The sequence below is a fragment of the Eretmochelys imbricata genome, chromosome 17, assembly GCF_965152235.1.
Source record: "Eretmochelys imbricata isolate rEreImb1 chromosome 17, rEreImb1.hap1, whole genome shotgun sequence".
Classification (NCBI taxonomy): Eukaryota; Metazoa; Chordata; order Testudines; family Cheloniidae; genus Eretmochelys; species Eretmochelys imbricata.
The window spans coordinates 17,195,674-17,218,359 of NC_135588.1; the positions used below are offsets into that span (position 1 = coordinate 17,195,674).

General features: G+C 41.9%; 1 protein-coding gene across 3 annotated transcripts in view; it reads left to right on the forward strand.

The window, feature by feature from the left end:
* The first annotated feature begins 36 nt into the window (after positions 1-36).
* The window catches only part of ZZEF1 (zinc finger ZZ-type and EF-hand domain containing 1), an 82,089-nt gene continuing 59,439 nt past the window's right edge, over positions 37-22,686 (forward strand). For all 3 annotated transcript variants that reach the window (XM_077837006.1, XM_077837007.1, XM_077837008.1), the window contains exons 1-10: positions 37-479; positions 7,056-7,200; positions 8,990-9,184; positions 10,016-10,187; positions 11,102-11,301; positions 12,473-12,683; positions 16,578-16,694; positions 17,994-18,172; positions 19,747-19,845; positions 21,881-21,972. In XM_077837006.1, the coding sequence (XP_077693132.1) occupies positions 120-479; positions 7,056-7,200; positions 8,990-9,184; positions 10,016-10,187; positions 11,102-11,301; positions 12,473-12,683; positions 16,578-16,694; positions 17,994-18,172; positions 19,747-19,845; positions 21,881-21,972 (1,770 nt within the window). In that variant the 5' untranslated portion in view covers positions 37-119. The remainder of the gene's footprint in view (positions 480-7,055; positions 7,201-8,989; positions 9,185-10,015; positions 10,188-11,101; positions 11,302-12,472; positions 12,684-16,577; positions 16,695-17,993; positions 18,173-19,746; positions 19,846-21,880; positions 21,973-22,686) is intronic.

The following is a 22,686-nucleotide window of genomic DNA, read 5'->3' on the forward strand; positions in this document are numbered from 1 at the left end:
CTCCCTCCGGGATTGACAGGTGTCGGGCGGCCGGGGGAGGTTGCTGACTAAGCCGGGTCGGTCAGAGGCGGCGGCTGCGCGAGGCCTGAGGGCGCCGCCGGCAACAGCGCTCCTGGTCCATGGGGAACGTGGCGAGCCACAGCAGCGAGATGTGGGAGGAGGCGGCCGAGGAGGAGATGGAAGGGACGGCGGCAGGCGAGCAGCCCGGGGCTGCCCCCGGGGCTGGGCTGGGCCCGCACCCTCCGCTGCCGCCGGCCCCGGTGCTGCTGGAGCAGGCCCGGCTGCGGGAGGCCACGGCCCGGCTGCGGGAGGCCGCCCTGCCCGAGTCGCTGGTGTCCCGCCGCCACAGCACCCTGGTGCGCTGGCTGGAGGAGCGGCTGGGCCGCGGCGAGGAGGCCGTCAGCCTGGAGCAGTTCTGCGAGGTGCTGGAGAGCCGCGCCTCGGGGCCGGCGGCCGGGGCCCGCAGCGAGAGCGAGGAGGTGAGGGCGGGGAAGGGCGGGATGAGGGGGTAGGTGGGGAGGGAGATCGGGGGGAAGGGTGGGGTGGGAAGGCAGGGACGGGTGTGGGGGCGGGATGAGGGGGGATGAAGTGACTGGGGGGGCGGGATGAAGGGTAGGTGGGGAGGGAGTGACTGATCGGGGGGGAGGGGTGGGGTGGGAAGGCAGGGACGGGTGTGGGGGCGGGATGAGGGGGGACGGAGTGACTGGGGGGGATGAGGGGGTAGGTGAGGAGGCAGTGACTGAGCGGAGGGGGTAGGTGGGGAGGGAGTGACTGAGCGGGGGGGTGGGAAGGCAGGGGGGGTGAGGAGGGTGAGGGAGGGGTGGGGTGGGAAGGCAGGGACGGATGTGGGGGTAGGATGAGGCGGGAGGGAGTGACTGATCGGGGGGAGGGGTGGGAAGGCAGGGACGGATGTGGGGGTGGGATGAGGGGGGACAGAGTGACTGGGAGGGTGGGATGAGGGGGTAGGTGGGGAGGAAGTGACTGATCGGAGGGGTGGGAAGGCAGGGACGGATGTGGGGGTGGGGTGAGGGGGGAGGGAGTGACTGATTGAAGGGGCAGGATGAGGGGGTAGGTGGGGAGGGAGTGACTGTTCCGGGGTGGGTGGGAAGGCAGGGACGGGTGAGGAGGGTGCGGTGGGAAGGCAGGGATGGATGTGGGGGTGGGATGAGGGAGGGTTGGGGAGGGAGTGACTGATGGGGGGGGGTCTGAAGTAACCAGATGGAGATCAGTGTTGAGGGTGCTGCAGTGGGGGAGATGAGCTAGAGAGAGGTGCAGGCAGTGGGAGCATCAGGATAGGCTGAGAGAAATAGGAATGGAGGAAGGCTGAAGAGGTTTATGTAACAAAGTGGTGCTTGGGGCATTGGGAGCTAGCTGAGTGCACAGGAGCGGGGATGGGAGTTGTACAGGGATGGGGGGGAGTCATGTGATGATTGGGGTTAGTGAGGGAAATGGGGAAGTTGTGGTGACACTGGGGATACAGAGGATGTTAGCTGAGTGGAGGTTGTGGTGGGCGGAAGGACTGGGGCTGAGGAATAGGAGTTGAAGGGATTAAAGGCAGTGAAAGAGTTCGGACAATGGGGGATTGTAGGAACATTAGGGTAACTATGGGAGCCAGTAGGATTAGAGGTAGTTCCAGGGGCTAGGGATCATCAGATGCATTTGGGGGTTATGTGTGGGCTAGAGGAGCTGTGATGGGAGGGAACAGGTGGGACAATGAGGGCACTGGGATGAGGGAGAAGAATCGGAGGAGCATATAAGGAACTATGGAGTGTAGGGATTGGGAGGATCAGAAGAGGCCAGAGAAGAATAGGAAGTGGTATAAGAGGAAATGCTGCACAGATATTTGTAGCACCACCTTTATACATCTAGCCAGCTGTGTAGTAGGTGGGTCTGCCAAGCACTCACTGTGGCCTTTCTTCCTGATGTTGTCATGCTTTCTCTCCACCCAAAATGGCAAAACAATTATATCATATGATTTTTTTTAGAAATAATGGTTTCTCTTAGGCTGTGGAAACTAGCTAGTCTTTCTAGTCTGTACAGCTTTGGGCACATCTCTGGAGTTTTAACTGGAAAGTATTGTATGTTCTAAATGTAAATGAACTGACAGAGGGCTTGAGAAATATAATTACTAACCAATAGTGAAATTTATCTGGTGAGTAACAGAGACCTCTTCGGCAGTTGCTCCGTTCTTAGGCCTTGTTTACACTAAGTTTTTTTTGTTTGTTTTTTGCAAATATATAAATCTGGTATTGTTATCAATGATGGTAGCACAAGTGTAGACAGGTTGTCATGATATTTTCCCTTTTTTTTAGACCTGTATTGAGCAAGGTTAGATGGATGATATTTAAATCACTTTCGACTGCTGGGTACTCTACTTACACTAGGACTTTTGTTGCTGCTATCTCTAGTGGAGAGGAATTGGTGGTAGCAAAGATAGGAAATTATTGGAAGAATGCCTAGTGCTATTCCTGTGGGAATTCTGCACCACTGCGCATGCACAGAATTCATGTCCCCCAAAGATATTTTTTTGTTTGTTTGTTTCCTTGCAAAATAATAGATTCTGATGGGGAAGCAAAGATAAGCCACGAGAGGAGTCATGCGCCTCTCCCTGGCAGCCATTCTGAGTGGGCATGTCGGTTCGGGCAGCTGGGAGAGATGTAAATCACTGTCTGAGGAGGAGGCAGGGCTGGGCGTGCGTGCGAGACTTTGTCCCTCTTGCTTGCTATCGCGGTGCACCTGCCGTGGAGGGGCAGGCCCCGGGGTGTTACTGGGATAGGCAGGTCAGGTGCAGCCTCACTGCCCAGTCTGTGTCCCAGGGGGTGGGCTACAGGGTGGTCTCCCCACCTCTGTGCAGCCGGTTGCCTGCACTCCCCACTGGGAGGCAGTTTCAGTGCACACCCCTTGCCTCCATTGCTATGCACACCCTGCAGAGGCATGGGGCTGACACAAACAGCAGTGGGGAAGCCGCTGTGAGCCTTGGCCAGGGTGCCATTTAGGGAGGGCAGGGGGGCACCTATCCCCCTCCAGTTTTGTACCAGAGGTCTTCTTGTGGCGCATGCCCCAGGCAGAGTTCTTACTTGCAGCACTGCACAGGCAGGTTCCTCTCCTCCAGGAGCCGGGGTTCTCTGACTATGTCTCTCATGGTTAGTTTCCTCTGCTGTGTTAGGGCCTCTGGGGGAGGGGCAGGCAAGGATTCAGGGTGAGAGGGGGGAACATAGGGTACCCTCTAGTGGGTGGGGGAAGCATAGGGTAACCTGTGCTTGTGGTGGGTCACAAGGGAGCACAGGAGCCCCAATGGTTGGTGGGGCGGGGGGAAAGCAGAGGGTCCCCAGTGGTGGGAGGTATTGGAGTCTGGGGGTGCCAGTGGGAAAGGGAGCCAGTTTCCAGGGGAAGGGAGAGGTGTGGGCATAGGGCTATGCCCTGAGGGAGGGGACAGTGAGTGTGGGAGGAGCAGCTGAGGGGGCACAGTTCCTGGGGCAAGGGTCCCAAGGGAGGGGGAGCTGAAGAAGGATGGGAAGCTAGGAGCAACTAAGTGAGTCTTGGGGTCTGTTTGCCCTCAGAGAAGTAGGGAGCACCCTCACCTCTTCCTGAGAAAAGACCAGGGACAGATTAAGCTAATGCATACTCTCAACTGACTAATCTGCTCTCTGTCTTCCTCCCCATCTCTCCTACTTCAGGGTACTTATACCTTGATCCTGAAATGAGGATCCATGTGGACACAGAAGGTTGCTTTAACTCTACTCCTGGGGGAATCTTTTTTGTTGTCTGTATGGAAATAAATTACCTGACTGCAGGATGTAAAAAAAAAAATCAGAGCGTCAAGAAGTATATTTAAAAATCTCAACTATATATTGTTACCCTAAGCAATTAGGATAGAATAGCTGTCAGCAAATCAAGCCTATTACTCTCAGGAGCTGTAAGTGTCTACTTAAACAGTAGTGGGCTAAACATATTCTTATATGGGATTCTGGAAGCTACAAATATAATTCCAGGTTTACTGCTGGGTGGAAGAGTCATTAAGTGATTTCAGGGTGTGTGTTTGATTCTTCATATTCAGGGCATGCCCTGTTAACAGCATAAAAACTGCTTGCTCCCAGTATTAATAAGGATACACTATCTTTTGACTTCAAAGGTCAGGAGAAAAAGTCTTATTAAGATAACAGTTGGTTGACTCTGAACTGTACTTTGAACTCTGTTTTGACAACCTGAGTAATGTTTGATAAAGTTAATTCCCACTGTATTGTTCCACTCAGCAACAAAGTTCTAAGTTTCTTGCTTTGCTGTTGCACTTAATGCCATAACCTCACTAGCACTGAAACTGTGCTAGCAACAGTGTTTGATCATTGTTGCTAACACATTCTCAGCTGTAGGAAAAACTGAAATCTCTAACACTCCAACTGAAACTGGGCTATGTGCCATAGAGATGCTGTCAAGGCTTTTAGGCTCCTTATTTTAGGCTTCGTCTTCTGGAGTCTACCTAGTTTAATGACAGGTTTCAGAGTAACAGCAGTGTTAGTCTGTATTCGCAAAAAGAAAAGGAGTACTTGTGGCACCTTAGAGACTAACCAATTTATTTGAGTATAAGCTTTCGTGAGCTACGATGAAGTGAGCTGTAGCTCACGGAAGCTTATGCTCAAATAAATTGGTTAGTCTCCAAGGTGCCACAAGTACTCCTTTTCTTTTTACCTAGTTTAAGTAGGTAATGGTTACTTGGCTAGCTAGCTTGAGCTAACTAGTTATTTCAAGTGACCTCTCTCTAATGCAGTGGTCTCCAACATTTTTACACTCAAGATCACTTTTTGAATTTAAGATCAACCCAGCATCTACCCTGCCCCCTCCCCGAGGCCCCACTCCACTCACTCCATTCCCCCCTCACTCACTTTCACCAGGCTGGGGCAGCTGGTTAGGGTGCGGGAGGGGGTGCAGGCTCTGGGCTGGGGCCAAGGGGTTTGGAGTGTGGGCAGGGAGCTCTCAGCTGAGCCTGGGGCAGTGGGTTGGAGTGCAAGGTCTGGGAGGGAGTTTGGGTGCAGGGGTCATATGGTCACACTGCACCTAATCTCATAGAATCCATTGGACATTTCATGAGTTTTACTTTTTATTAGTGTCATTTCTGGTTTATAGATCCGAAATCCTTCAGGGATTGGTCACAAATCACTGTAATGGTCTCAACTGTTGGGTGTGCATTGGCTGAGCCTGGGGCAGGGGATTGGGGTGCAGGAGTGAGGGGTGCAAGCTCTGGGAGGGAGTTTGGGTGCAGGAGGGGGCTCCAGGCTGGGACAGAGTGTTGGGGTGCAGGAGAAGGTGAGGGGTGTGGGCTCTGGGAGGAAGTTTGGTGCAGGAGGGGGTTCCGGGCTGGGGAGGGGGTTAGGGTCCATGAGGGGGTGTGGGCTCTGGGAGGGAATTTGATGCAGGAGGGGGCTCTGGACTGGGGCTGAGGGTTGGGATGCAGGAGGGGGGTACGAGGTGCAGGCTCCGGCTGGGAGGCACTTACTACAGGTGGCTCCCAGTTTGCCTGCCCTGGTCCCGGCATCATGCCGCTCCTGAAAGCAGCTGGCTGATGGCATGCCTCTGCGGCCCCTTGGGGGAATGGGGCCATCCGGTCTCCGTGCTCTGCCTGCGCCCACAAGTGCCTCCCCCGCAGTTCCCATTGGCCAGTTCCTGGCCTGAGCCCCGCTGTGCTGTCGAACTTTTAGTGGCCGGAGATCAAGATCAACTGGCAGAGGCTCCAGGATCGACCAGTCAATTTCGATGGATGGGTTGGTGACCACTGCTCTAATGTTATTTTTAAAGGCATATTAAGTTTGATATTCAAACAACAAAACAAGGGATTCATACACAAACATCCTCTCCCCCATTAAATTTGATTTCTTGTATTTCCTACACTGTAAAAATAAGACAAGCACCTGGAGACTTGTGTAAACTGGCTTTGACTGACTTTGAAATATGTAGGTCTCCCAGCTAAGTTCTTCATAGTTAAGGTTAGGGTAATCCTCTACATATTTCAAGAGAAACAGATCTTCCTGACATTTTGCATGCTGCATTTCCAGTCATAGTAGTTGGGTTTTATTTTTGTTTAGTTCTTTTGGGGGGCAGTTAGAGTTCTAAAGCTCTAATTTTATGAAAATGCAACTATAGTTTGGATTTTTGCAGAGGGAGAGAACTTTTTTTTTTTTTTGGTTTGTTATGTCTCTAAAATGGCTTAGTTTAGACATTCCGCATTTGTTATTTTTTATAGGCCGCCTTGTTGAACACAACTGCTTTTTGGTGTTTTGGGGAAGAATAAAAGCTGGAGATGAGCGTTTAATATGTTATAAAGATTTGTTTTAAGTGTATAAAGAACAGTATTTAATGTAAACATTTATAATTTGCATACATGTACACTAAGGTCAACATACTGGGAGACTGGAAGTCGCTTGAATAAGAAATGGAATCTTCTAAACACCTATTATCTTCTTGTTTCTGGATATTTTTGCGAACTTTATTTGGATGTAATGCTTAGTTTAGGAGCACAGTGTATAGTGGAAGTTTAAAAAGTTTCTTCTGGTTCTAATAATATTTCCCTTCTTAAATATAGGGAACATCTCTGAGACCTTTACTATCGCAAGAAGTTCCTTCTGGTTTGAAGGGCACCAACTGTAAATTGGGTGTGGTGATAGTGAGTGGTGGATTTTTGTGGCCGTGGGGAGCTGACTTGATCTCCTATTCGTAACAGATTGACAGAGTTTTCCTGTGAACCCACCCTATTAGGAGGAGATGCTGGGAGATGTTAAATTGTCCTGCTGACTCTCTGTTGCAAATGGCCTGTTATCGCCCTAAGATATAACTCATTAATTGATTTTGTGGGAGAGGCGCACACATGCCATAGAGTTAATTGACATCTGTAATCAGCTAAGTCACATTTCCTGTTGCCATGAATTTAGTTTTGCAGGAAATGTTGATTTTTTTTTTTTTTTTTAAATCCTTTTAGAATGTTCTTTTGTTCAGTATATCGCATACGGCCATTCTTTTTCTGTTTGGAATAAATACCAGTCTTGCTTCATTCTTCTTTCTTGCAGGCCTTTGCACAGTTTGATGCTGAGGGAGATGGCACTGTGGATGTGGAGAACATGCTGGAGGCCCTCAAGAATTCCAGTGGAGCCAATCTTCAAGGGGAACTTAGTCATGTAATCAGACAGCTGCAGGCTTGCTCTCTTGTTCCAGGTGAGAGTGGTTTCCTCATCCTCTTATGTCCTCCCCATTTCCCCGCTGCCACCACCACCACCACGGAGGCTATTGCAATAAACAATGTAATTTAGTGGTTTTTGTCCTAAATCCTTCTCCCTGAACTGTTTTCACTCCAAGTAGTTAACATTTCCTCAAATGAGACATGGAAGTGAAGTTTTTGAAGACTCATGATTTCCCAGAATTACCAGCAAGCTAGCTTGCATTAATACATTTTTTTCCTCATTGTGAGTGGGAAATTTCTTAATCTATATGGTTTAAATCACAGATAGAAAACAAGTTCCTCATTGAACTTGGCCATCACAGAGTGATTTTTCTGACTAATGTCATGTAGTTGGCAATGCCAGCATCACACTTGGTAATTGAGATATCCTCATCTATCACTCCATCTGACTAGGTCCGCAGTCATGTCATCCATGCTTTCACCACCCAACCCTCTTTGTATAACAGGCAGTAAAAGGACCCATTAACTACTATCATTGACTCTCTGATTTTTGTTTTCAGTCCTGATTGATGTGCATCATTTGCATACAGTAGAACCTCAGAGTTACGAACATCTCAGGAATGGAGGTTGTTCGTAATTCTGAAATGTTCGGAACTCCGAACAAAACGTTATGGTGGTTGTTTCAAAAGTTTACAATTGAACGTTGACCTAATACAGCTTGAAACTTGACTATATAGAGGAAAAAATGCTGCTTTCCCTTTTTTTAGTAGTTTACATTAAACGCAGTACTGTATTTGCTTTTTTTTGTGTGTCTTTGCTGCTGCCTGATTGTGTACTTGCAGTTCCAAATGAGGTGTATGGTTAACTGATGAGTTCGGAACTCTGCAGTTCATAACTCTGAGGTTCTACTTTGTTTTATTTTCCTGAGTTACTTCAAAGATAATCATGACTCATGAGTAATTTTAGCTTTCATACTGCTTATAGTAGCTCAGTTTGTACACACCTAAAGTAAATATAGTAAAGGTATTAGAGAGAGATAGAACTCAAACTGCCATATCCTGTTAAGTGTCTAAAAAATTGAACTATTCATTATAAACTTTAATATGCAAGAGTTTGGAGTTCTGGTAGTTAATGTTCTAATGTGTAATCCATTGGAGGAAGTAAAAAGAATAACGTATATCACAATTTCTTCTGCATATCTTCCAAATTTCAGATGTTTGAAACATCTGTCACTTTCCAGACTTTAGCCTCCTAAGGCTTTAATGGAATATGTATCAGTCACTTAATTTTCTTCATAATTGTAATTATCTTTCTCAGGAAGTGCTCAATGTAGATGTAATTAATAGGACTAGACAAGCGGCTTTTTATGCTGGCTAACAGAAGAGTGAGAGTGTCTGATTCTGTCCACCAATGTAGCACACTGTTCAAGTCAAGTTAGCATTCGAATCTGATAGATCAGTATTAAAATAAATGCACTGGAGCCCTGTTAAAGTCATAATGCTGGTCACTGAATAACTTTTTAACTGTTCTTTTTAATCTGAGACATCAAAATAGAGAATTTAGAATCATAACACTTGTCAACCCATCCAAATCGTTCCAGTGACTGGAAACATATTTGTGTGTTTATGCTTTTCTTAGTCAAGTTTTAAATGTCTTAAGCTTGCACCATTTCTTTTGGAAAACTCTTCTACAAGCTGATTCATTAGCTGATTTAAATGCAGCTGATCGTGATAAGATATTGTGGTGAGGGAGAGGGTGATGTTTGGTTGCTGTAGGGTGAGGTAGGTGGTACAGGAAACAGAAGTAACTTTTATGTCTCTTCAGGTTTTATTGACATATTTTCTGAATCGAAAGAGCAGCTTGGTCTTCATGCTTCAATGATACTGAGATTCTTGCATCGGAACCGCATTTCCAGTACTGTCATCCCATACCCAGTGTTGGAGTACTTCAATAATATTTGTACTATGCGGTCTTCAGTACTGAAGGATTCTTTAGATAGGCTTCTACTAAAAGAAAAGGGTATGTGAACTTGCTAAAATATCTCTAATGATGTGGTTGGTGTAACTAGGGCTTGAAGTAGGAATTAAAAACAACAGCAGCAACAAATCCCCCTAAGCTGTTTCTAAATTTCTACTGGAAGCGACTTCTGAGGCTGACACACATGGAAATGTGCGTCAATGTTTTCTAAAGCAAATTGTCAAGTAGAAAAGAAGTCTGTTAACTTGTTGGCTACGTGTTTTCTGTGGTTACACAAGTGGCATATTGTATGAGAATTTGAGTAAGACTGGCACTATGTTAATAGGTGTTTGACATTTTAAATAAAAAGCTTACTTCACTTCCTAAATTTTTGTCTTGACTTTATACATTTTCTAGTCTTCCATACTTGATTATTTTCTCCAAGTTGAAAAAATCAGGTAGAATTTGTGCAGGGAAGCAATGAGCTCCGTTCCCTCTCTAGAATGACTGGCTAGGTTTTCCTCATTTTGTTAGTTTGCTTTTTTTCTCACCATTTGCAATCATGTGTAATAATAAAAAAACATCTGACCATTTTTATTTCAGTGTAAAAGACTATGGTAAAAGGTAATGTCTGCAGATCTCCAGGCAAAATATAGAAATACTTCACATCGAGAATGGTAGATTAAGATTAAGCCTTGGAGCACACTCAGTGTACTACTAAAGTGCTTTGCTATCTTCTGTTTAAATATGGAACACACTTGCAGAGAATGTTTTACAGGAGCTGTGAATTATACCCTCAATACTACCTGTTTTGGGATATTTGATTTCTTTTTGTGCACAGTATTTGTTTTTAAAAGTCCTTATCAGTGACTTATTTTTTCCGTGTCTTTACAGAATGCCCTAGTGATCTGAATGGTAACCAAGAAATGGACAAACTCAAAATTGTCACAAAGTGCTATATTTACATAGAAAGCTCATCAAACTCTGCTGACATTGACAAGATGACGAATGGAGAAACCTCATCCTTCTGGCAGTCAGATGGGAGTGCTCGCTCACATTGGATACGGTGAGTAGCATAGTAGTAGGCCCCTGGATTTTAGGGTTTCAGCCCTTAGGATTTACAGTGGGAAGAGATTATTTTGCTGTCACTGGACTGTAACTTTGAGTAGTCTGGCGCAAACACATGATTTCTGGAGATCGGCTACATCATCTTAATCTTTACGCTGGGATGAAAAGCATTCACTTTGATTTGAACTGGCTAAAAAGACCTGAAGTTAAACCTTTGGGTTTTATATGTATTCTCCATTTGTTTTTGGGTATGCGGGAATGGGCTGGGGGGAAGAGGGGTTGTTGCTTTTTAAATTTTTTTTGCATCTCTGGGATTTTTTAAAAGTTTTTGAGCTGTAATATGAATGTTAATATACCTGTACTTGTTAGTGCTTAAAGGTAACCTCATTATGTCACAGTCTTGAAGTAAAATGTAACGCTGCTTCTGTAAACATGGACATGACATTTAATATAGAGTGGAAGATAAGTTTTTATAAGAACAAATATCATCCATGTTGAACTGTCGTGTAAGTCAGTTATTACATTCTATTTGGTACTAGTGTACTGTGGAAACAAAACCTGACAGTCCTATTATCGTGCTGTTCTGCTTTCACACTCCTGTGATGGCCAAGATAGCACAGTAAAGATTGTGTTGAATGATGTAAAGTTTCAGGACCTGATTCTCAGAGGTGACTTTTTTGTATTTACGGGCTCAAACAGTAGAAGTTAAACAATACCTGATTGCACCTGCAGTTGAAGCACTCACATGCTATGGTGATGAGGTACGAGTACCTAGACTGATAAATGCCATTGCAGTTGCTTATGCTTGTAGAAGTGGAGGTTGGCAGAGGCTAGGCTGAAAATTGGGTCCTTAGCTCCTAAAGAGAAGAAAATATATATGTCTTTTTCTCTCTCTCTCTCTCCATCTTACAGTTTAAAGATGAAACCAGATGTTGTTCTGAGACATCTGTCCATTGCAGTGGCAGCTAATGACCAGAGTTATATGCCGCAGCAGGTTACGGTAACAGTTGGAAGGAATGCCAACAGTCTCCGGGAGGTCCGAGATGTTCACATTCCCAGCAATATCACTGGCTACGTGACATTGTTGGAAAACGCTAACATTAGTCAGATGTGTGAGTCAATAAAGACACAATTGGTGTTTTCTTTTTTGGTTTTCTGAAAGTGAAAGGCTGGGTAGCTTGCTGAAATTTGTGTTGTTCATGCTGAGGCTTCTGGCTAAGCCCATGATTCCAAAAGAGTTTTGATTGTGGTTCCTGGCTCGCTTTGCAAAAACTTTTTGCATAGCATCTGGTTTTAATTTTTGTTAAAGGTAGACTACTGAAATAATTCTGGATGCAGTTCCAGCATCTCACTTTGAAGATATGAGGGCATGCTGAAATATATATTTCCTTTTATGCAGTGCCACAATATGCTAGATGCTAGCATGTAGCAAAAATCCCACTTCTGCTTAAAAAACATACCCAAAAAATAAATTAACGTAATTCAAGTGTTATATCTCACACCTATGTCAGTACAGGAGTGAGATGACTTTTGTAAAGTGTTAAACAAAAAGTCAAATATTTTTATGTTAACAAACTATATTTAGTGTTGTCATCTTAAGCATGACAGATCTGTGGCTGCCTTTTTGGAGTAGACCGCAATGACAATTTCTGAAGCTTTAAAATCTTAGCTGAACAATGGTTTTGTTCAAATGGGTGTTTTCCATTTTTAAAAAAATAATTTTTTGTAGCTTCCTGACGTGCCCACAGAGGGACCTCCTTTCTCAAAACTAACTCTGAAAGTATATTGTCTATGCAAAGGAACTAAGACAGCATGTTTAAATACTTATATTCTGATTTTGAAATAATTAGCATTTCACGGTCATATGATGGAAGTGCCAGAGAGTCTCAATTTTCCTTTGAGGTGTAGCTATTTGGTAAAATACATTGATTATTTGCATTTTGGGGAGTATTTTGTTTACTTTTTTCACTTATAATTTGTGAGCCCAGGTAACCTCACGTTTTGTGTTACAGAAGCTACTATTTCAGGTAGTTGGTCATGTGAGTCCACTGAAGCCTAAATTTTCCAAATCAGTCTGTTCATGTGTACGCTCAGGAGTGCAGTAGTATATGCACACACGGTCACATTCATACTAGGTTCTTTAGTTATACATTTTTGTAATGCAGATAGATCTTTATGGGAAGTTCTTCTTTTGAACTTAGTGATTCTCTTATGTCTGTTATTATTGTTAGTAGTGGCTGGAAGAAATTACCTATTTTTTTTCTTGTTTGATCTTACCAACAGATGTACAGATAAACATCAAGCGTTGCCTTAGTGATGGATGTGATACTAGAATACATGGGCTCAGGGCTGTTGGCTGTCAAAGAGTTAAGAAAGTTGGCATCTCAGTGTGTGATGCTTCAGCTATCTGGTACTGGTCTTTGCTGACCTCATTGGTAACGGCTTCCATGGAAACCAATCCAGCATTTGTTCACACTATCCTACAAAATACTCAGTAAGTACCAAACTTTCATTGCTTTTTGATATAAAAAGTTTATAAATGACAGAAACACAGTCTTGTATAACTGGTTTCCAGTCCCTCCATTAGGATATTTAAACATCCCCTTGGTTACCAGTTTGTTAAATTTACAAATGGTCATTCCTGTGCACTGTAATACATGGCCAGTACCCAGACGTAATCTGCTTAGCCCAGCGTTTCTCAAATGCGGCTACCAGGGACCTTTCTTGTGGACGCAGCCTTCTGGGCTGTGACCGTGGGGGGAGGAGCAGCAGCCCCTTCCCCTCCCTGGTGCTCCTAAATGCACTGCCTTGGTTGCTGGGGCCGCCAGCAGGGGATGGGCCCTGCCCCCCTCTGGAGACATCTGGGGCACAACACTGAAGGAGCAGGCAGACAGTGAGTTCCCTACCTCCCCAGGGGTGGTGGAGCTCAGGGTTGGGGCTTCAGCCCTGGGGTGGGGCGTTGGGGCTTCAGCCCTGGGCTATGGCTGTGCAGTGGCAGGCCCCAGGCTCCGACTGCATGGATTCGGGCTATGTCCCCCAGCTGTGGGGCTTCAGGTTCCAGCCTCCTGCTGCCTCCCCAGGCCATCAACCCCCTCCCTGCCTCCCCCCTTCCCCCATCGTCCCTGGCGCCTGCTGCCTCCCCCCAACCCCCTATCTAAGGCTTAATTTGTCCCCTGGCTTGCTGGGCTGAGTTAGTCTGCTGTGAAAAGTGATAGTTGTATATTTATTATCACTTTTCCAACAGACTTATTGCTAGCAATAAATAAATTAAAAGGATTTGGATGTATATCTGTGCATATTTATTTGTTGCATTTTCTTTATGAATGGAGCTTAATTTAGTTTAGTTGTTGTTTTTTTTTTAATAACCCTCAGTCATGTAGAGCCATATCATGCCAAAATGTCTGTTTATGCACCAGCAATTAATGCCAGCACAGCTTTGGGAATTGCATTTGCAAGTAAAAGTCTGCTTTCAAGCCAACAGAGTTGTAATTTCTCAGGAACGGAGTAGTTCTTAAAATAAAAGAATACAGTTAAAATCCCAGGGATTTTTTCCATTGGATTGTAATTTGTAGTATAGAATAGGTGAGATATTTGGACTCTCATTCCTGACAGTATCCTTTCAGTCCACTCAAGCTAATAATTATTCACGGACATGTTAGCTTAAAAAGTACAGTAGAAAGTCAGTTAGGGATCACTTCGGGAATGGAGGTTGTTCGTAACTCTGAAATGTTTGTAATTCTGAACAAAATTTTACCGTGGTTCTTTCAAAAGTTTACAACTGAACATTGACTTAATACAGCTTTGAAACTTTGCCATGCAGAAGAAAAATGCTGCTTTAACCATCTTAATTTAAATGAAACAAGCACAGAAACAGTTTCCTTACCTTGTCAAATCTTTTGTTAAACTTGTTTTTAGTAGTTTACACAGTACAGTACTGGGTTAAATGTACTGTATTTGCTCTTTTTTGGGGGGTGGGGGTGTCTCTGCTGTCTGGTTACGTACTTCTGGTTCCAGATGAGGTGTGTGGTTGACTGGTCAGTTTGTTACTTTTGTGTTCATAACTCTGAGATTCTATTGTAGTCTCAAAGAGCATATAGTGGTTGCTTCACATCAATTCAAATATTTTTGTAGCTTTTAACTGTGTTAATGTAGACTGCTTAACTCTACAAGTATATTCTTTTTCTTTCTTATATTCTTCATTTCCCTAATACCCAGTGCATATTGATATATTAATTATTCTCAAAATAGCCAATACCTATATAAGATTTTAATAGTTTATTAAAGCATCTCCTTTCATGGGAGAAAAGGCTTCCAAATTTTTATGCCTTTACTATCCTAATAGCCATTAAAAATCTTGAATATTCTTTGAACATATCCAGATATTTCAGGCACTAAAAAGGCACTGCGACCCATGTGGTATATGGAATGAGCAGTCTGCAGTTATGCCATTTTCATGGATAGATGGTATCTGCTCTGATGTGTAAGTGTCTACGTAAATGCCTTGATCCCATGAGTGAAAATATGTGGAGAAGACCCCCTGAAACACTGCAGTTAGTGATAAGCAGCCCCTCCATCCCTGCTCTCATATCAAAGAGGCAACATAGCAAAGTATTAAAATTCTTCCGTGCTGATGAACAGGTTTTTATACAGTGGCAAAAAGGAACTAAACACATTTTGCCAGGCACGTGACAGGCAAAAATCTGTAGGTGCCTTGTTTCTCATCAGTGTGGTGGCCTGTCCCACCTTATCTTCAGAAATGATTTTCAGTTTTGTTTCTCTTCCAAATGCCTATCTCCCAAAAAAGGTTTCTTTCCATTAATATAGTGCAGAATATTTCTGGGCTGTGGTAGGGTATTTACAGTATTTCAGTGCAGGCATTCCTTTTGTGGTGACTGGTTGTTTTGCTGCATAATGTTTCCTTGAATAACTGTCAAACTGTCATCTGCTCAATGACTTCACAAAGTTTGAAATCTTACTAAAATCATAACACAACCACAACAGCTTTATGGTATTCAATTTTCATGTGTTTTTTAAAAAACACCACTACTTCACATGACAAAATCCTTGAAAACTTTATCTCTAATTTGCCTAGTTTATCCTATGCACAGACTTTGAAAGCTGTGTTATACATCTGAGTAACTTTTATGCATGTCAGCAGTTCCATTGAAGAAATTCCTCGAGCACAAACATTTCTGGGATTGGAGCCTTGCGTTTACTACCTTTTAGATATTCAGAAAATGACACCCTGTGAAGTGTTTTGTACAAAACGACTTTTCTGTGTAGCATAAACCCTGAGCTAGACACTGTACAATCAGAAAATAATTCTATATAAAAAATAAAATGATCATGAAACTAAGGCCTATTCTACACTTAAAAGTTAAGTCAACCTAGCAACTTAGGTCAGAGGTGTGGGAAAAAAAACCTCAACCCTGACCCAAATAGCTATGCCAACCTACCTTCCAGTTTAGATACAGCTATGCTTTCATCAACGTAGTTACGGTCATTCAGGGAAGTGGTGTTCCTATACCAATAGGGAAAAAAACCCTTCCATCAGTGAAGGCTGAGTCTACACTTCAGGGTTATGCCATAATAATTAGCACAACATAGTTACACCAGTATAGTTTTGATAGTGTAGACAAACCCTAAGTACTGAGAAGTTTTAGTATAGTATTAATAATTAAGACTCTGGCAGCCTGTCCTTTCTAAACTTCCAATTTTCAGGGTCTTATAACTCTGCCATAAGAATTCATTTTGGCCTGGACCAGAAAGTGCTCCTTTTGTGTGGAACTAAAGAGTAAGCAGAAAAAATTATCCTCTCTGGTGTGGAAGCTTGACTTATGGAAGCAAATAAATAGATTTTTATTAAAGTTTTGAAGGGTTATTTTGTATTGCTGTTTTGAAAGAGAGAAGCTATTTTTACATTTTTAAATGAATGCGTGCACATCATTAGTTCTTAATAAGGGACTGCTACTTTGTTTTAAAATATGTTTCAAACAAGGAATTACTTAGTGTAAAGACTTCTTTTTAGGTAGAAGTTCATAGAATTTTTCATCAAATGGTTTTGTTGTGCTCTATCTCACTAAACTAGAGTCTGCCTGCAAGTATTCAATTGCACGGTTGAGGTTTGTGTGATATTTGCACAGCCTCTTTTATTAAAAAAATTCCATGCCCTACTTTCTCCATCTAGAAGCCAAATGCTTTGCATTTCTAATGCAGGAAGAGCATTAATAATGCACCTCACACAGTAGAGAACATCTACCCTAAACACAGAGATCCAGCCACATAAGCATAAAGATTCTGAGTGGTTCTTCCTTTTTTGAAGCTTGTGTCTCTTCAGTTCTGTCTGACTTGAGTTTATTTCTAATGTCTTGCTCTTTTCCCTTTGTAGGAAGGCATTGCAGCACATGCCGCCACTGTCTTTGACGTCGGGTTCTATAGACTTCTCAAGGTTCTTGTCTCCCAATGTTTTGGAGGAAGTAGATAGTTTTCTTATAAGAATAACCAGGTAAATTTCATTAGTGTACTTGTATGGTAAGCAAATGATAGAGTAAATGGGTACTGCAAAAATAGATTCCATTTGTCATAGTCCTTATTTGTTGTTGTTGTTTGTTCATACATTGACAAATTCAAAGATAAATATGAAAAATTGTTTCCTCAGCTCTTCAATTTAAGCATTTAGCTGACCTAGAAGCCAAAAGCTCATTCCTCCGTCTTTGGCATAGTGCTGAGGTATATTTAATGTTAAGTTGGCGTGACATTAGATCTGCAGTGAAAACTGTTTATGGACCTTCGGAGGAGATAATAACATTTTTCTCCTTTCTTCCATTGAGAATAAATTCTAAGTGATTAATCCAAAATGTGTGTGCTAGAAATAGTGAAAATCTGGTCCCAAAAGCAGTCATGAGGTACCATCGTTCAGCCTATTTTTTTTTTTTTGTACCTTAACTGCTGTTGTAATAAGGAAGTATATTGCCCTCATGAATAGCTTTTAAGGAATTACTTTGGTATACAGACCAATGTGACTGGCCCTATCCTGCTCCCACTGCAATCAATTTGAAGTTTTGCTACTGGCTTCCTTTTGTTTAATGTACTTTACTTTATTAGAAATGTTTACATGTGATCAGGGACTAGTCAACCAGGTCTTAAGTTATAAGAGAAAGATCGAACAAATAATATGTTTGCAATATATTTACATAAAAACCCCTCAACTGTTAGGTATAAACACATTTCCCATACGAGTGTACTTAGAGACATAGTAAAACAAAACTTCAGGTTATCGGGTCTGCCTACACCAGGTTATTGGGATGTGAACTTTTTTGTGCTTCCTAGCTATGTGGGTGTACAGAAAGTAGAGAGAACTATTGGAAGAAATAAAGAGAGAAAATATAAGGGAATGAAATAAGGGTGCCAAATGGAGGCTCTAGACTGATAATGTTTGAAGTAGCGTGTACTAGTAGGAGCGTACTCCTTTAAAAGAACTATATCCCAAAACCTCAAATACTGAATTCCTGTGATAAAGCTAAATTGCCTTTTTTATCTTCTAGCTTTTAACTAGATAATAAAACATTTTCAATGATTCTGTATAAAAGAGTGGATGATTCATCCAGTGTTGATTTCAGCAACTGGAACAGGATGATTAGCTATCAAGTTTTTATAAACAGATGGCTTAAATTGCTATATAAATAGGCCATATCATAAGTCACTGGTATTAATTGAAATTATTGATGTAACATTTCATGTACTTGATTATGAAACTGGAGGTTTCCTTTCTTATATATTTATACATGGTCTTTTTATCTCCTAGTTGTTGTGCCACTCCAGAGGTTGAACTTACATTGTTGGCTTTTGCCCTAGCCAGAGGGAGTGTTGCTAAAGTGATAAGTTCACTTTGTACTATCGCTGATCATCTGGACACACTATACAAGGCTTCTTCACTCATCTCTTCCATGGCAACTGTTAGACAAAACTTGCTTTATAAATACGGTAAATATTTCAGGGACATCTTTAAAGCTACTCGGATGAATAGTTACTGCATCCTTCAGAGAATGAGAGAGAGCGTGAGTGTGCGCGTGCACGCAAGAGAGAGAGATCAATCGATCACAGACAGCTTTCTAAATTGTCTTTGTTTGTAAAGTGGTTGTTTGATCTTTTAATCAGGGTATAAAAGGATATTATTTTAATGAATATTACCAAGCTGAAAAGAAAGGTATGTCTCCTAAAACAGTACTTGCATCAGAGCAGTGCTAGTAGTAGAATTTGAGATCCTTGTGATCCTTCCAAGAACCAAAGGTGATGTCACCTTGGAGAAGGAATTCTGTAATCCTGCGCTCAAGAACTGCATGGGCAGTTGGCTCTGTAGTAAAATAGTAAAGGTGTTTGCATCTTTATTAAGTTTTTTATCTAGTGGTATTAGTCTTTTTCTTCCTACAAAAAGTTCCTGAATTTTTTTCTGTCCAGTTTTACTGAGAGTAGAATGACATTTTTAATTTTTGTTAACGTTTTTGTCATAGCTGTATCATGTAGTGTAACTCAGACCTAGGTCTAATTCTTTTGTTTTCGCTTTCAATAAATAAACTTGTCTGGATGTTGTTTGTAGGTTTAAACATGAACCTGGTCTAGCAAAAGGCAGTAAAATGTCTTTCTGTGGGTATCAACTTAACTTAAGCTTTACTTCTGTCAGACATGTTTTAGCCTCTGTAGCTACAAATAAGGTTAATATGACTGAAAGTGATGGTTTTTTGTTTTTTTGGAGTTTTCAGTTTGTATACTTTGCTCATTTAACAGTATTTTGTGTATGGTCAATATCACCATTTCCTTCTGTGTAGTCAGGTTCCATTTTGTCTGTTTGTTTGGATTTTCACTCAGCAACATAGGAAAAAAATTTTTAGTAGGAAAATGTGATTGCAAAACCACAATTAGCATGCAGACTTAGCAACAGGTGTAGTACCAAAAATAATTTTTAATCAGTTTTTTAAAATTGACTTCATCTCAGGTTGATAGTATCACTTTAACCATTTTTTTCCAGTCCTGAATTACTGGACATTCGTAGCAGGCATGTGGGTGTGAACCTAATGTAGAGAAATACATTTACCAGACTCAACCGCTGGTTCTGGTGTGTGACAAATGTAAATATGTTATGCATAAAATATTGTTACTACAACATTATGCTCAGAATTCTGGAAAGTCACTTCTGTTTCCCACAGCAACTGTAACTCTGGCTCCTCATAATAAAAGTGGTATTTAGTATTATTTCATGTGCTGTGAACTCTTTAATTCAAAATGTGTGTATTTTGACAGTTATGGGTCCTTCAGCTGTAACAATTCTTAATTTCTTGTCTTTGTACACTTAAAATTTCAACTGTAATGTTGCAGTAACATGGATTTTGCATTTGTTTCCTTTATACAAGGTAAAAAGATCCTGTGGTGGTGTGATTCTCTAATTTTTTTTCTTAATTTTTTACCTTCTCTCTGTGTAAAGAATTTAGAATGCCATTGGCAAACAGGCTCTATATTGTTTGTTTTATAGTTCTGATAAACCTGTTGATTTGCTTGTTCAGGAAAGCCGCTACAGCTGACTGTTCAGGCATGTGACGTAAAAGGAAAGGAAGATAAATCAGGGCCTGAAAACCTCCTGGTTGAGCCATGGACAGGGGATGGTAAGTGTATAGTCTTTTGTTTATGGTTTCTTGTAGTGGTTCAGATCTGTACATTTTCACACTGCTTGACAGCTAGAAAAAAGGAACTACGGTGGACATAGCGCTTCTAAATTGTAATTCTCACTCACAGGGAATTTCTCTTAGGAACTGTTCCTTCTCCTAAAACAAGTTTCAGAGTAACAGCCGTGTTGGTCTGTATTCGCAAAAAGAAAAGGAGTACTTGTGACGCCTCAGAGACTAACCAATTTATTTGAGCATAAGCTTTCGTGAGCTACAGCTCACTTCATCGGATGCATACTGTGGAAAATACAGAAGATGTTCTTATACATACAAACCATGAAAAAGTGGGCGTTTACCACTACAAAAGGTTTTCTCTCCCCCCACCCCGCTCTCCTGCTGGTAATTATTTACTGCCTCATTTATACTGTTATTTCTGATTTTTAAGAATATTTTGACTAAGAGACATCAACAATTAAAGGATTGTTGACTCTTGAAAGCAAATATTCAGCCACCCAAGGATATTCTATATCATATTCTCTTCCATCCCTCCATCAGTGTTTGGGAAGCCCCTAGTGATTCAGAGCAAAATGCTGCTCTGCTGTGCACTTCTTCACACCAGCCTGCTATTCACTTTCAGCCAATGCACCAATAACCCGACCTAAGATACCAAACTTGTTTTACAAAAAGAAAAGGAGTACTTGTGGCACCTTAGAGACTAACCAATTTATTTGAGCTACAGCTCACTTCATCGGATGCATACTGTGCAAAAGGCTATTACCAGCAGGAAAGTGGGGTGGGGGGAGAGAAAACCTTTTGTAGTGGTAAACACCCATTTTTTCATGGTTTGTATGTATAAGAACATCTTCTGTATTTTCCACAGTATGCATCCGATGAAGTGAGCTGTAGCTCACGAAAGCTTATGCTCAAATAAATTGGTTAGTCTCTGAGGCGTCACAAGTATTCCTTTTCTTTTTGTAAAACAAGTTTGGTATCTTAGGTCGGGTTATTGGTGCATTGGCTGAAAGTGAATAGCAGGCTGGTGTGAAGAAGTGCACAGCAGAGCAGCATTTTGCTCTGAATCACTAGGGGCTTCCCAAACACTGATGGAGGGATGGAAGAGAATATGATATAGAATATCCTTGGGTGGCTGAATATTTGCTTTCAAGAGTCAACAATCCTTTTAATTGTTGATGTCTCTTAGTCAAAATATTCTTAAAAATCAGAAATAACAGTATAAATGAGGCAGTAAATAATGGCTCTGCAAGTCAAAGCAACGTGCACTTCTCTAGAACGCCTTTTGAGGGGCTTAGCACACAACATACTGGGGGGCATGTAAGTTGTGCATTGCAGAGGTGGCATGCACACTGGAAATTGGTTTGTCTTTCTTGGGTAGTTTGCAGTCAAAGTTTGGGGGTGTTTGCATTGAAAAGTTTTGTTTCTTCAGCTTCTAGCTGAAGTAAACAGGTAACATTGTCCTGGTATTTTGCTCTTGATGCCACAGATTAAAATTCAGGATATTGTAACAAAAGGAGTGATTTATAGCTCATGTTCTTCTGAGGTTTTTCTTTCATTTAAGAGGAAAGGGAGGAGGTAGAATGGTCTTGACAGTGTTATTCTGGCTTCAGAAAAGCTGTCATTTAGATAAGTAAACACGGTCATTCAGTGATCCCAGTAACATTCAATGGGAGTGACTTCTCAATAAACTTAGCAGTTGTAAGAATTTTCCTGTTACTAATAGTACAGTCCCAGGAGAGACTGTGGCTGTGAAGACAGGGTCCTGAGGAAGGATATACTAACACAACACTGTGTTGTACGGACACCTTTTGATACAGCATCATCTTTTATAAGCAGAATTACGAATGCCAGCATTATAATTTACTATTTCATTTGGACTCTCAAGTCTCATTCACTGGCTGAATCTTTGTTATAGAACAGAATACTGGGTTTTGTTTTACTCCTCTCATTATAATTCTGTATCCATTTACTTTAAGGTGACAGTCCTCTAAACCTCATCCTATTTTCATTGTTCCTTTAGGTTTCCTTACTGAGACTGGAAAGACCAGAGCAAGTATCATTCTTTCTGCAGGAACTGAATCTACATTCCAGGTGACACAAATTAAAATAAAGGTAAGGAACTTGTTTGCATTATTCGAGCAGATTCTTGGATTAATGCTTTTTTCTTGGTGGTGGAATTTAGACAATTATTCACCTTTGATTGAATGTACAGCTTTGTGATTAATTTGCAAGAAATTTGAGCCTCCTCATGGAGTGACAGCAGTTTGGGTTTTGTTTTGTGTTTGCATGAGTCACAGGAAACTGCAGAAAAAGGAAAATAGAAATTTCATCTGGTTACAGAATGCTGCCACAAGTGTACTCTGTAGAGCGTTCCATCTATTTTATGTTGCTTTTGTCTATATCTTATTCAGGCCAATGAGGTATTTCTAGTTCTTGTGCATGTAGTATAATGCTTGCAATGTATTTAAACAGCAACATTACTTTGGTGTGGAATTAAAATCTTATGCCCCAAACGTTGGTAGAATCTCATAGCAGGACAGAAGCTGTGATGAGGTTTCTACAGCTTGCTTTTCCATTGTTTAATTTTTTTATTAGCTTTTTAAAAAAAACCTGTAGCTTACTTTACCAAAGCATGTATACATGCTTTGTAGTGCCCACCTGAATTGAGGTTGACTAGACTCTTGTGCTTATACGTTCTCATCAGTTGGGGATGGAGGAGAGGCCAATATCTCAACTGTTTAAAAATTATAGTGCAATGATACCTGGTTATAATTTAAAAAAAAAAAAATTTGCCACCACTTTTTGTATAAAACAGCAGAAAAGCAA